We start from the raw sequence: 14,905 nt of genomic DNA, 5'->3' as shown, positions 1-14,905 counted from the left end.
AGAAGCAGCAGCAGCAGCAGGAGGCGCAACTCATGCCCTGTGCAAGGAAGCATGAAAGACGGCGCATGCTCCAGCCGCCCTGGTTCTATAAATCTCCGCCCCTTTCCTAGAGCCCTGATGACTGCTAACTCCTACTCCTCAGAATTCGTTTACTCTCCTTCCTTCAGGAAGATGGTGTATTTAGAGCACAAGCTCTCTCTTCTCTGTTCCTTAATGAATTGAGTTTCTGATTTGCTATACTGAACCCTGTTTCGTTTGACTGGCATTTGCGACACTGGGCAAAGGAATAGAGAGGGGTCACCAACCTGTTGGGGACTGATAAATTTTCACATATTGAGATATAAGGAAGTCACTCTGGCTTATATACGTCAGCTAACCTGAATTTTATGCTAACTAAAATAGCCTTTTTGTGGTCTATCATACCTGCATTCTACATCAGCTGTAACTATTTAAGAAAAGGAAATATTAATAAGTAAAGAAAATTTGTGTTAAAAATAAAGATTAAATGTCCCTCTTCCTGGGATGCTAAGTATGCTGTTACTCCTTTGATGATAAGACTCCCTCCCCAGGTGCTGGTATGTTCTTTATTTTTCTTTTTCAGAACGTTGAAGAAATGTAACTCTGACTTGTTCAGTTGTCTTTGTTCTGACAAGATATAAAACTGTGCTGAAAACCCTGCTTCTCCAGAACAGCTCCTTGGAGTAATCTGGGAAGTTGGTTTCTGAACTAGTTCTTAGTTAGGCTCAAATAAAACTCTTTTCTGTTCTTATTATAGATTTTGTTTATTGACTATTTTCATTAACAGGATAAATAACAATTTTACTAAGATCAAACATATTGTGATTACCTGTCAGATCCTACTTAAATAAGTCACCTTCTTATCAAAATCAAACACATCATGGATTTGTTGGCAAGATGAATTATCAAGAGCAAGGCAAGTGAGTAGTAAGGCCTGAGAAAGCATATTTAACTTAGTATTAAAGAATTAATGAAAATGTACAGTGGTGTGGTTTTCCATCAGTCATCAGCCAATTCACTCAAACTGGCTACTCTGAATGAATGTGATCATTATCAATTATCTCTGCACCAGAGCACAGGTGCATTAAATGAAACTTGGTGATAATAAATTTTGTTGAAAATTGATATTCTGTCCTCATTCTTTTGCTTAAATCTTCTCCTAAAGTCTTGCAATTATAGAAATAATATTAGTAAAAACAATTCTGTTTTGTGTTAGAGGAGATCTTATGGGTTTGAAGACTCTGACAGCTGTAAACAGGTTTTCCTTTCTTATTGGAAATAAAGGGAATTAACAAGCTGTTACCATGGCATATGACGTGTATTTAGTGAGCATCAGTGGTTGACTCCTTAACATCCACCCTAGCTGGTCTAGCCCACTAGTACATGCATTCCCTTAGGATCCATTAGTATTCTGGGGTGGGCACTATCTTAACCTGGCAAGAAGACTTATGTCCCTGGTTGGGAAAGGTTTTCTTCTTCTATGTGAATATGAAGCATATAGTCCAGTTGTCACTGGCAGGCATCTTGTGATGATAAGGGAAAGCAGCCTTAAAATGAAAGATGGAAGAGGGATGAGCCACTGAATTAGCTAGTTCTGGAGTCTGCCCTACCTTGGGAATTCCTACTGTGTAAGATGATAAATGCCCTTACCATTTAAGCAAGTTTGAGTCAGGGCTTTTGCTATTTGCATCTGAGTACTCTAATGCGTTTCCTTTTCTCCCAGGGCACTAGACCAAGGGTAGGCAAACCACTACCTGTTGGCCAAATCCAGCCACTACCTGTTTTTGTAAAGCCACACTTATTCGTTTAATTAGTGCTTTTGACTGAGAAACACTATCCACAAAAGGAAGGAGAACCTATGATGTTCTCAAATTCTCAATCTGAAGTCCCTCTGGGCTTCCTTTTAAAAATTTTATGTAATATACATATTTTATATAATATATTATATTTATATTAAAGAATAGGAAGGGATGGAAGAGGGTGGAAACTTCTCTCAAGGGCTTAAAATGAAGTTAGAAACTCAATCATTCAATACAGTAATATTATAGAGTGTCTACTACACGCAAGGTATGCCAGGCACCCATCATGGTGCTAGAATTCAGCAACAAAAAGACAGACAAAATCCCTGCCTGGTGGAGTCTTCCTTCTGGTGGGCAAATGTCAGTAGTACTCAGGCCACCACTGACCATTGTTTCAGCCCCAGCAGAAGTAAAAAAAAAAAAAAAAGAGAGACAAGGCTCTCCCCACTCCCCACCTACACTGCCCTGCACATCATCCCTCAAGCTGTGCCCATGCAGACACATCCCGCTTTTTACCCCTGTAACTTCAGTGAGCCTCTCCAGTGTGGGGGTTCTGGACTGCTCAGAGTCAAGCAGAGGGCTGGAAACAGTGGGTGAAAAGAAGTCCTCTCAGCATTGTTGCGGGTAGAGAAAGAAAAGAGGAAACACCGCTTTTGGTTCTTATTATTCTGATACTATTTCACTGTAATAACAATAAATCCAAGCAAGGTCTAGCCCAATGACAGGAGCCACGGATTTCAGTTGACTCAGCACGGCAGTGCAGGCTGACAATGGCTTCATCCCCTGAAAAGGTCCATGGAGATCGACCTTTTACAAATTTTGGTTAGTGGTTGCAGACTGCCCAAGGGACCCCTTGTCAATGACTTCACAAAAGCACTTGTTCTGAGGATGACTAAGACTGAGCTATTTACACTTAAAAAAAAAAGAAAAAAAATCCATGGTTTTAGTGTAAAACTGTTTCTGAAGACATAGGTGCTTTAAAGGATAAAAACTCTCAGACCCAACTGGAACCTATGCATAGTCTTATCATGAAAAAAGGTGGTGCTAGTGGTAAAGAACTTGCCTGCTAATGCAGGAGATGTAAGAGTTGTGGGTTCAATCCCTGAGTTAGGAAGATCCCCTGGAGGAGGGCATGGCAACCCACTCCAGTACTCATAACTGGAGTATCCCATGGACAGAGGAGCCTGGCAGGCTATGGTCCATAGGGTCACAAAGAGTCAGACACAACTGAAGCAACTTTGCATACATCATGGAAACAATCACAGAACCAAATTGAGACAAGAACAAAGAGGGCAGGGGACAAAGCCATGGAGAAAAACAGGATACTACAAAAACTGGTTAAACTGGATAGGCCCAGGATGGCAGAAAATTTGACTTTCAGTTGACCTCGAGCCTCTTTATAGGCTCATTGTAATATATTAGCATATGCTAAATGACACACCCACAAGTGCCATGACAATTTGAAAGCTGACCATAAAAAGCCAGAAAGCGGGCAGTGACCAAATTTCTGAAAATCCCCACCCCTCACCCAAAACAGCCATGCAGCACTAGAGTGACTTTGAGGAGATATCCCACATCCAAGGGCAAAGGAGAAGCCCCAGCAAGATGGTAGGAGGGGCGAAATCATGTTTAGAATCAAACCGCATACCTGCCAGTGAGGCTCAGAGGGCTCAAACCAATCTTGTGTGCACCAGGATCCAGAGACCGCACGGAGACTGAGACAGAACTATGTTTGAGTGTCTCCTATGGAGGTATGGGTCAGCAGTGGAATGCTGCAGAAGCAGGGGCTCTGGGTGCAGCAGACTTGAGTATGGCATAAGCCCTCTTGAAGGAGGTTGCCCATTAACCCCACCATAGAGCTTCCAGAACTTACACAAGACTGAGGAAATAGACTCTTGGGGGGCACAAACAGAACCTTGTGTGCACCACTACCCAGGAGAAAGGAGCAGAAACCCCACAAGAGACTGACTGAGACTTGCCCGGGAGTGTCCAGGAGTCTCCCATGGAGGCATGGGTCAGTGGTTGCCTGCTGCAGGGTTGGGGGCACTGAGTGTACCAGTGCATGCATGGGACCTTTTGAAGGCCATTATCTTCATTAATGGCACAATAGTTTGGACCCAGGTAAATAACAGGGAGGGAACACAGCTCCACCCATCAACAGAAAATTGGATTAAAGATTTACTGAGCATGGCCCCGCCCATGAGAACAAGACTGTTTCTGTTTTCTGTTTCCCCCTCAGTCAGTCTCTCCCATCAAGAAGCTTCCATAAGCCTCTTATCCTTCTCTATCAGAAGGCAGACAGACTGAAAACCAAAATCACAGAAAACTAACCAATCTGATCACATGGATCACAGCCTTGTCTAACTCAGTGAAACTAGGAGCCATGCTGTGTAGGGCCACCCAAGACAGACGGGTCATGGTGAAGAGTTCTGACAAAACATGGTTCACTGGAGAAGGGAATGGCAAACCACTTCAGTATTCTTGCCTTGAGAACCCTATGAAAAGTAGGAAAAGGCAAAAAGATAGGACACTGAAGGATGAACTCCCCAGGTTGGTAGGTGCCCAATATGCTACTGGAAATCAGTGGAGAAATAAGTCCAGAAAGAATGAAGAGATGGAGCCAAAGCAAAAACAACACCCAGTTATGGATGTGACTGGTGATAGAAGTAAAGTCCGATGCTGTAAAGAGCAATGTTGCATAGGAACCTGGAATGTTAGGTCCACGAATCAAAGCAAATTGGAAGTGGTCAAGCAGGAGATGGCAAGAGTGAACATTGACATTTTAGGAATCAGCAAACTAAAATGGACTGGAATGGGTGAATTTAACTCAGATGACCATTATATCTACTATTGTAGACAAGAATCCCTTAGAAGAAATGGAGTAGCCAAAATATTCAACAAAAGAGTCTGAAACACAGTACTTAGATGCAGTCTTAAAAACAACAGAATGATTTCTGTTCATTTCCAAGGCAAACCAATCAATATCACAGTAATTCAAGTCTATGCCCTGACCAGTAATGCTGAAGAAGCTGAAGTTGAACGGTTCTATGAAGACCTACATGACCTTCTAGAACTAACCCGTCCAAAATATGTCCTTTTCATTATAGGGAAATAGAATGCAAAAGTAGGAAGTCAAGAAATACCTGGAGTAACAAGGCAAACTTGGCCTTGGAGTACAGAATGAAGCAGGTCAAAGGCTAAAAGAGTTTTGCCAAGAGAATGCAGTGGTCATAGCAAACACCCTCTTCCAACAACACAAAAGAAAACTCTACACATGGACATTACCAGATGGTCAATACTGAAATCAGGTTGCAGCCAAAGATGGAGACACTCTATACAGTCAGCAAAAAAAAAAAAAAAAAACAAGACAGGGAGCTGACTGTGGCTCAGATCATGAACTCCTTATTGCCAAGTTCAGATTTAAATTGAAGAAAGTAGGGAAAACCACTAGGCCATTCAGGTATGACCTAAATCAAATCAATTATGATTATACAGTGGAAATAACAAATAGATTCAAGGGATTAGATCTGATAGACAGAGTACCAGAAGAACAATGGATGGAGGTTCATGACATTGTACAGGAGGCAGTGATCAAGACCATCCCCAATAAAAAGAAATGCAAAAGGCAAAATGGTTGTCTGAGGAAGCCTTACAAATAGCTGAGAAAACAAGAGAAGTGAAAGGCAAAGGAGAAAAGGAAGGAAATACCCATTTGAATTCACAGTTCCAAAGAATAGAAAGGAGAGATAAGAAAGCCTTCCTCAGGGATCAATGCAAAGAATAGAGGAAAACAATAGAATGGGAAAGACTAGAGATCTCTTCAAGAAAATTAGAGATACCAAGGGAACATTTCATGCAAAGATGGGCACAATAGAGGATAGAAATGGTATGGACCCAACAGAAGCAGAAGATATTAAGAAGAGGTGGAAAGAATACACAGAAGAACTGTACAAAAAAGATTTTCATGACCCAGATAATCACGATGGTGTGATCACTCACCTAGAGCCAGACATCCTGGAATGTGAAGTCAAGTGGGTCTTAGGAAGCATCACTATGAACAAAACTAGTGGAGGTGATGGAATTTCAGTTGAGTTATTCCAAATTCTAAAAGAGGATGCTGTGAAAGTGCTGCACTCAATATGCCAGCAAATTTGGAAAACTCAGCAGTGGCCACAGAACTGGAAAAGGTCAGTTTTCATTTCAATCCCAAAGAAAGGCAACACCAAAGAATTCTCAAAGTACTGTACAATTGCACTCATCTCACACGCTAGTAAAGTAATGCTGAAAATTCTCCAAGGCAGGCTTCAACAGTATGTAAACTCTGAATTTCCAGATGTTCAAGCTGGATTTAGAAAAGGCAGAGGAAACAGAGATCAAATTGCCAACACCCACTAGATCATCAAAAAAGCAAGAGAGTTCCAGAAAAACATCTACTTCTGCTTTATTGACTATGCCAAAGCCTTTGACTGTGTGGATCACAATAAACTGTGGAAAATTCTTCAAGAGATGGGAATACCAGACCACCTGATTGCATCTTGAGAAATCTGTATGCAGGTCAGGAAGCAAGAGTCAGAACTAGACAAGGAACAAGGCACTGGTTCCAAATAGGAAAGGGAGTATGTCAAGAATGTATATTGTCACCCTGCTTATTATTTTATATGCAGAGTACATCATGAGAAATCCTGGGCTGGATGAAGCACAATCTGGAATCAAGATTGCCTGGAGAAATATCAATAACCTCAGATATGCAGATGCCACCCCCTCATGGCAGAAAGTGAAGAAGAACTAAAGAGCCTCTTGATGAAAGTGAAAGAGGAGAGTGAAAAAGTTGGCTTAAAGCTCAACATTCAGAAAACGAAGATCATGGCATCCAGTTCCATCACTTCATGGCAAATAGATGGGGAAACAGTGGAAACAGTGAGAGACTTTATTTTGGGGGGCTCCAAAATCACCACAGATGGTGACTGCAGCCATGAAATTAAAAGATGCTTACACCTTGGAAGGAAAGTTATGACCCACCTAGACAGCATATTCAAAAGCAGAGACATTACTTTGCCAACAAAGGTCCATCTAATCAAAGCTATGGTTTTTCCAGTAGTCATGTATGGATTTGAGAGTTGGACTATAAAGAAAGCTGAGCTCTCAATAATTGATGCTTCTGAACTGTGGTGTTGGAGAAGACTCTTGAGAGTCCCTTGGACTGCAAGGAGATCCAACCAGTCCATCCTAAAAGAACTCTGTCCTGAATATTCACTGATGCTGAAGCTGAAACTCCAATATTTTGGCCATCTGATGTGAAGAACTGACTCATTTGAAAAGACCCTGATGCTGAGAAAGATCGAAGGTGGGAGGAAAAGCAAAGGACAGAGGATGAGATGGTTGGATGGCATCACTGACTCAATCGACATGAGTTTGAGTAAACTCCGAGAGTTGGTGATGGACAGGGAGGCCTGGCATGCTGCAGTCCATGGGGTCGCAAAGAGTCAGACACAACTGAGTGACTGAACTGAACTGAACTGATGCTGAAGCTGAAGCTCCAATTCTTTGGCCACCTGATGCAAAGAACTGACTCACTGGAAAAGACCGTGATGCTAGGAATGATTGAAGGCAAGAGAAGAATGGGAAGAGAGTATGTTTGGATGGCATCACCGACTCAATGGACATGAGTTGGAGCAAGCTCTGTGAGTTGGTGATGGACAGGGAGCCTGGTGTGCTGCAGTCCATGGGGTCACAAAGAGTTGGACACAAGTGAGCAACTGAACTGAACTGAACTGAACTCAACAGCTTCCATGACCTTCCCTGGGTTCCAAAAGGCAGTTCAAACAGTTGCTATATCAAGGAAGGGAGGAGATGCAGGAACAAGGGAGGAGCAGTAGGAAACAATAGTGCAGCCTTGAGGCAAGGATGTGATTCCTCAAGAGATAAACAAAACAGTATCTTTGAGCTCTTACACAGAACTGGAGTCCTCATCAAGTAAGTTCAGTTCAGTTCAGTCGCTCAGTCGTGTCCGACTCTTTGTGACCCCATGAATCACAGCACGCCAGGCCTCCCTGTCCATCACCAACTCCCGGAGTTCACTCAGACTCACGTCCATCGAGTCAGTGATGCCATCCAGCCATCTCATCTTCTGTCATCCCCTTCTCCTCCTGTCCCCAATCCTTCCCAGCATCACAGTCTTTTCCAATGAGTCAACACTTGGCATGAGGTAGCCAAAGTACTGGAGTTTCAGCTTTAGCATCAGTCCTTCCAAAGGAATCTCAGGGCTGATCTCCTTCAGAATGGACTGGTTGGATCTCCTTGCAGTCCAGGGACTCTCAAGAGTCTTCTCCAACACCACAGTTCAAAAGCATCAATTCTTCGGCGTTCAGCCTTCTTCACAGTCTAACTCTCACATCCATACATGACCACTGGAAAAACCATAGCCTTGACTAGATGGACCTTTGTTGGCAAAATAATGTCTCTGCTTTTGAATATGCTATCTAGGTTGGTCATAACTTTCCTTCCAAGGAGTAAGCATCTTTTAATTTCATGGCTGCAGTCACCATCTGTAGTGATTTTGGAGCCCAGAAAAATAAAGTCTGACACTGTTTCTACTGTTTCCCCATCTATTTCCCATGAAGTGATGGGACCAGATGCCATGATCTTCGTTTTCTGAATGTTGAGCTTTAAGCCAACTTTTTCACTCTCCTTTTTCACCTTCATCAAGAGGTTTTTAGTTCCTCTTCACTTTCTGCCATAAGGGTGGTGGCATCTGTATATCTGAGGTTATTGATATTTCTCCCAGCAATCTTGATTCCAGCTTGTGTTTCTTCCAGTCCAGGATTTCTCATGATGTACTCTGCATATAAGTTAAATAAGCAGGGTGACAATATACAGCCTTGATGTACTCCTTTTCCTATTTGGAACCAGTCTGTTGTTCCATGTCCAGTTCTAACTGTTGCTTCCTGACCTGCATACAAATTTCTCAAGAGGCAGATCAGGTGGTCTGGTATTCCCATCTCTTTGAGAATTTTCCACAGTTTATTGTGATCCACACAGTCAAAGGCTTTGGCATAGTCAATAAAGCAGAAATAGATGTTTTTCTGGAACTCTCTTGCTTTTTCCATGATCCAGCAGATGTTGGCAATTTGGTCTCTGGTTCCTCTTCCTTTTCTAAAACCAGCTTGAACATCTGGAAGTTCATGGTTCACGTATTCCTGAAGCCTGGCTTGGAGAATTTTGAGCATTACTTTCCTAGCGTGTGAGATGAGTGCAATTGTGCAGTAGTTTGAGCATTCTTTGGCATTGCTTTTCTTTGGGATTGGAATGAAACTGACCTTTTCCAGTCCTGTGGCCACTGCTGAGTTTTCCAAATTTGCTGGCATATTGAGTGCAGCATTTTCACAGCATCATCTTTCAGGATTTGAAATAGCTCAACGGGAATTCCATCACCTCCACTAGCTTTGTTCATAGTGATGCTTTCTAAGGCCCACTTGACTTCACATTCCAGGATGTCTGGCTCTAGGTCAGTGATCACACCATCGTGATTATCTGGGTCATGAAGATCTTTTTTGTACAGTTCTTCTGTGTATTCTTGCCACCTCTTCTTAATATCTTCTGCTTCTGTTAGGTCCAAACCATTTCTGTCCTTTATCGAGCCCATCTTTGCATGAAATGTTCTCTTGGTATCTCTAATTTTCTTGAAGAGATCTCTAGTCTTTCCCATTCTGCTGTTTTCCTCTATTTCTTTGCATTGATCGCTGAGGAAGGCTTTCTTATCTCTTCTTGCTATTCTTTGGAACTCTGCATTCAGATGCTTTTATCTTTCCTTTTCTCCTTTGCTTTTTGCTTCTCTTCTTTTTTCAGCTATTTGTAAGGCCTCCCCGGACAGCCATTTTGCTTTTTTTGCATTTCTTTTCCATGGATATAATTAACTACTTGTTGAAGCATTTTTCATTTCAGAGAGAAGGTCACAGTTCAATAACCTTGAGAATCACAGAAGCCATCACAAGACCACCTGATGCCAGGCCAGATAACCTCTGGATTGAAGGAATGTAGACCCCCATGTGCACCCTGATCCTTGTCTGCAATCCTTCCCTTGACCAAAAGACTCCCTCCTCACTGGCTTAGGACACATGATTTTGAGGGCATCAGCCCACTGTGGTTACCTTTTGTTGGCAAAGCAATAAAGCTATTCTTTTCTTCTTCACCCAAAACTCTGTTTCCAAGATTCAATTCGGTGACAGCGCATAGAGGCCAAGTTTCCGCATCATTTCCAGCAGAGCTGAACTCACTGATCCTATCCACAGAAACAGGGCCTCAGAACTGTCAAAGACAACCAAATGGCACGGAAGCAAATTTCTACTTCCTATAGGGCTGCATATAAGCAAGGGGCCACCCCAGTGTTGCCATCATTATCACTTGTATTCTTTCCCATGAACTGAGATCGTGGGACAAATCAATCTCCCCCACGGGCTCCAGTGTCCTGGAGCCTCTGCTCTATTCCTGCAGAAGATACCATGGGAACACTTGCTATCTTCAAGGGCAAATACGTTATTTCTCATATCTTGCTTCAATTCTGTACAATTCTCTATTTAAAAAAAAAATCATACCACTTACCTCTTGATTCAGTTTTTCCTTTTTCTTCAAATATTCTGCTCTTTCTCTTTCTATTTGCTCCTCTATTTCTTGAATATAGGTTTTTTGCAATTCAAGTTCTTTTTTCTCCAAATTAATTTTGGTATAAGTCTCATTGATGTAAATAGTGGTAGTGGCTTTTTCTTTCATTGCGTGGTTGACTGACAGGACAATCTTTCCATAATGCTTCGCTAGCTCCTCTTGCCTTTCACTAGAGAAAAAGAATCCTTCTTGGCATAAAAAGAATGGCTTTTTCCAGAAAGAAATTTAAAGTCTGTTTGATGAGATGAACCACCATAGAGAGGGAAACTTAAGGGACACTTATTTTATTTTATTTTTTTAATTTTATTTTTAAAACTTTACAATATTGTATTAGTTCTGCCAAATATCGAAATGAATCCACCACAGGTACACCCGCGTTCCCCATTCTGAACTCTCCTCCCTCCTCCCTCCCCTACCCTCCCTCTGGGTCGTCCCAGTGCACCAGCCCCAAGCATCCAGTACTGTGCATCGAACCTGGACTGGCTTATTTTAGAGTTGTATTTGTCATGGCCTAAACTTGGTTGAGACGAAGGACAGACGGAAACACGGTATCCATCTTGCAACTCTTTATCACTGCCAAAGTGTCTTGGGGTCCCGCCTCACCCCAGCCATCTTCATATACCAGGTAGTTACTATGGGATATTTTGGTTTAAAGCTTACAATGATTCAAAAACCATTTTGAACAGGCAAGTGGAATCTCGCTGGACAAAGATTTGATATGTAACTTTGCCATGACTACCTTATCATCGTGAGATACATACTTAAGCCAAAGATAGATAAACATCCCACCACTCTTCTAGTCACCTTCTGATGCCATTGCCCTGCATAGAATGTCCAGGAGAAACCTAATCCCCCTCTGAAGGATGGAATTGGGGAAGAGGGATCTGAGTCTGTCTTCATGGTTCAGAGGGTGTTTAAAATCTAATTTAAACTCTCTTAACTCCTCACATTTGTGTGTACTCAGTCGCTTCAGTCGTGTCTGACTCTGTGTGACCCTATGGACTATAGCCTGCCAGGCTCCTCTGTCCATGGGATTCTCCAAAGCAAGAACACTGGAGTGGGTTGCCATGCCGTCCTCCAGGGGATTTTCCTGACCCAAGGATTGAACTCGTGGCATCTCTTGTGTCTTCTGCATCTCAGATGAATTCTTTACCACTGAGTCACCTGGGAAGCCCTATCTTCTCACAGCCATAGCCGAATCTGAGTTCAAGAGGAGAGGTTAACCTTACATATTCATTGCTAGCCACTCCCACCTGAAGGAGACCCTAAGATTGTGAGAAACATCTGCCCCAGGAATGACAATAAAAGATTTGGAGGAAGAACAGTGATGCCATTTCTCTGTTTTCCTTTTTTCAAATCTCCTGCAATGTAAAGACTTTCTTCTAATCTCCAAAGCTAAACACTTAAGTTTGGGGGGATTGTGGGCAAAGGCTCAGGAAAATAGAAACAGGTTGTTGGTAAGTTTATTTTCCAGAATTAACTCCACCACAGAAAGGCAATTGAAAGAATACCAGGTTAGATGGTGTCAAATAATGGGTATTTTGTAGGTTTAGTAGAGGAAGCCTGCTAAGAATGAAGCAAACTAAGGATTGAGTAGCCATAAGGAAGCAAAGCAAAACATATCAAATCAATACACCTGACTAGGTATATTGAGATGGGTTGGTCTCCCAATTCTCAGGACCTGAGGAAATCCCCTTCCCCAACCCCTGAAAAGCTTGCATGTGCCCAGGTTTTGAGGACTGTCCAGGGGAGGACCAGCCTGTCAGAGAGTGCAGGCACCTTGATGTACATCTTTCTTCCAAAAATGGATGCAATAATTGACTGTAGCTTGGTGATGCTGGTTCATCAGGCAACCCACGTTATGTTCACTTGTAATTTGGCTTTCCATGAAGATTTCTCTAGGGCAGTGATTCTCAAAATGTGGTCAGGACCAGCAGCAGCATCTAGGAACTTGTTAAAAATGGAAATTCTTGCCCTCATTCCCTAGACCTACTGAATCAGAAATCTGCGGTGGAGGGCCCAGTAATTTGTGTTTTAACAAGCACTCCAGGTGATGCTAATGTACACTCAAGTTTGAGAGTCATTGGTCCATAGGGGTGTGATGGTGCTGGCCAATTGATGTGAATATTCCAGCCTGGGCATTAGCTTCCTTGTTAGTAGTTTAGGAATTGATAGTCTGTGGTCTCCGGTGATTGTGGCTAGCATGCACCATGCATAAATATGCATTGTGAATCTTCAAGAGGGGTTAGTGTACGCAATCTTTCTCAGACTTCTGTGGTCAAGGACCTTTCTTTTTCATAGAGCATCTTCCAAAATAGGTGTTCCGAGAAAACTATCCCTGGGCCTTGAGATCCCACCTAATTCCTGATGCTTTGATATCTTTTGCACCAAAGCAACCTTCTGAATATTTTACCTTCCCAAGAAGATTTTTTTCACTATAATAAGGACTCTTTGAGTATTTCTTACTCTCACAAACTGGAAGTCTGACATTTATACATTACTCTTGCAAATTTACTCATAGAGCTGAGATATTTTTCAGGATTTTATTGTTTTTTCTTTCAGAATATCTCTTCCTTCATGGACTGGGTAAGTCAAGATTTGTAATCTCCATTTTACAGATGGAAAAGATGAAGCCCACAGAAGGGGAAGTGCTAATAACATAGCTGAAGAATAAACAAATGAAACTAACAGATGTCAGCTTCCATTTAATTGCAGGTAATAAATATCTAGGACCAATCCCATCCTCAGCCCTCCACAAGACTATACCTGAATGTCTTTAAAGAACTAATCTAGCTACAGTATACCTGGTTTGATATTATACTTGCAACACAACACCCAGCAAGATTTCTTGCTTTGGTGGTTGAGGCTTGTAAACTTAATTTTACTAAAAATGAAATGAAAGTCACTGTGTTTCTACCTTTGGAGCTGGGGTGCGAGGCAGTGTGTGACTTACACACAGTAAGTTGTGTGTAGTTGCTGTGGGAAGGTTAATTCCTTCTGAAATCCTACAGTCTCCTGGCTATGGTGGTAGAAGGTTTTCTGCTCTCTTCCCAGCTCTCTGAAGCTATCACACATCCCTCATCAGCCCAGCCATCTTCTACAAGTTATCTCTGCCTCTTAACTTGCCCGGCACCAGTTCAGAGGTGGTTCAGTCGATAATTCGTGTCCGATTCTGTGTGACCCCATGGACTCTGGCCTGCCAGGCTCCTCTGTCCATTGGGATTTTCCAAGGCAAGAATACTGGAGTGGGTTGCCATGTCCTCCTGATTCAGGAATTGAATCTGGGTCTCCTGCCTTGCAGGCAGATTCTTTATTGACTGAGCTACAGGGAAGATCAGACCAGAGGACAAATCCCTTAAGAAAAATTTCCCACTTTATCCCCAGACCCTGACTTCTTCAAACAAACAAAAATACCTACCCTAGAGCTGTATTATCTGTTTGCAGATGGAGTATTTTCTTCTTTAGAAACTCAATTTCATCATTTATCCTTGTAATTTTTGTGTGTAGTTCACTCATCTCAACAAGATTCACTCTGCGTGCATCCCTGACACATTCTTAAAAGTGGAAGAAATGTTACTCAGTTATTTGAGAAACTGCACAATTGTAGATACTGACCTTTCAAGTCATAAACAAATTATGTCTTTCTTTGAAATATTCTTCTAAGTATGTTCTGGATCAGACACCTCTCCCTCACCCCTTTGGACCCTCTCAATCTCACCTATCAATTATATCCCTAATTTCAGCTGCTGCTGTGGTCAGTGACCAGCTTTCTATGAGCTCTGCACAACTTTAGACTGGTGCAGTCTGACAGCTCCTGATTCCTGCCTGTCCTATCCACTTCTCAGCTATCCAGGACTTTCCTGTCACCTCTACTATGGGACATCTTCAGATACTCACACCCCTCATGTATGTGTAACGCCAAGTTTGGGAGATGTGGCAAGCATGCACCAGTGGACTGCCTGGATGTTCCTGAGAAGGGGTACCACTGTGTCCTGGGGGCATATTCTCGTACTTAACTAGTTGCTGTCACCAGTAGTCAGCATCATATTGCCTCCATATTAGCTCTCCCTTCTTCCTGCTTTGGTTCCTTATCCCATTCTCATCCACCTGGACTGTATGTCCTAATAAAATACTAGTGCAGGGACTTCCCTGGTGGTCTAGTGGCTAAGACTCCATGCTCCCAATGCAGGGGGCCTGGGTTCCATCATGGTCAGGGAACTAGATCCCGCATGCAGAAAGTAAAAAAGATCCTCAATGCCACAATGAAGATTGAAGATCCTGAGTCCCACAGCTAAGACCTGGAGCAGCCAAATAAATAAATAGAGTATTGAAATTAAAAATAAATAAATAAAAGTGCAAAAGCCCCTGCTTCTAGCTCTGCTTTCTGGGGAAGCCAGTGTGTTAAAAAAAACTAAATTATCCACCGATAA

The 14,905-nt window shown here is 42.4% G+C and overlaps 1 protein-coding gene across 1 annotated transcript in view; it reads right to left on the bottom strand.

Annotated features, from left to right (window-relative positions):
- CCDC175 (coiled-coil domain containing 175) overlaps window positions 1-14,905 on the bottom strand; it is a 74,241-nt gene that overhangs the window by 50,739 nt on the left and 8,597 nt on the right. The window contains exons 4-5 of the mRNA XM_086320466.1: window positions 13,894-14,029; window positions 10,416-10,644 (exon numbers count right to left, since the gene is read on the bottom strand). Coding sequence (XP_086176592.1) covers window positions 10,416-10,644; window positions 13,894-14,029 — 365 coding nt within the window. The remainder of the gene's footprint in view (window positions 1-10,415; window positions 10,645-13,893; window positions 14,030-14,905) is intronic.

Source organism: Bos grunniens, chromosome 10 (genome assembly GCF_055505025.1).
Source record: "Bos grunniens cultivar Pamir isolate PY7600 chromosome 10, Bosgru_T2T1.0, whole genome shotgun sequence".
NCBI classification, from domain to species: domain Eukaryota; kingdom Metazoa; phylum Chordata; class Mammalia; order Artiodactyla; family Bovidae; genus Bos; species Bos grunniens.
This window is presented reverse-complemented; position numbering and strand designations above follow the sequence as displayed.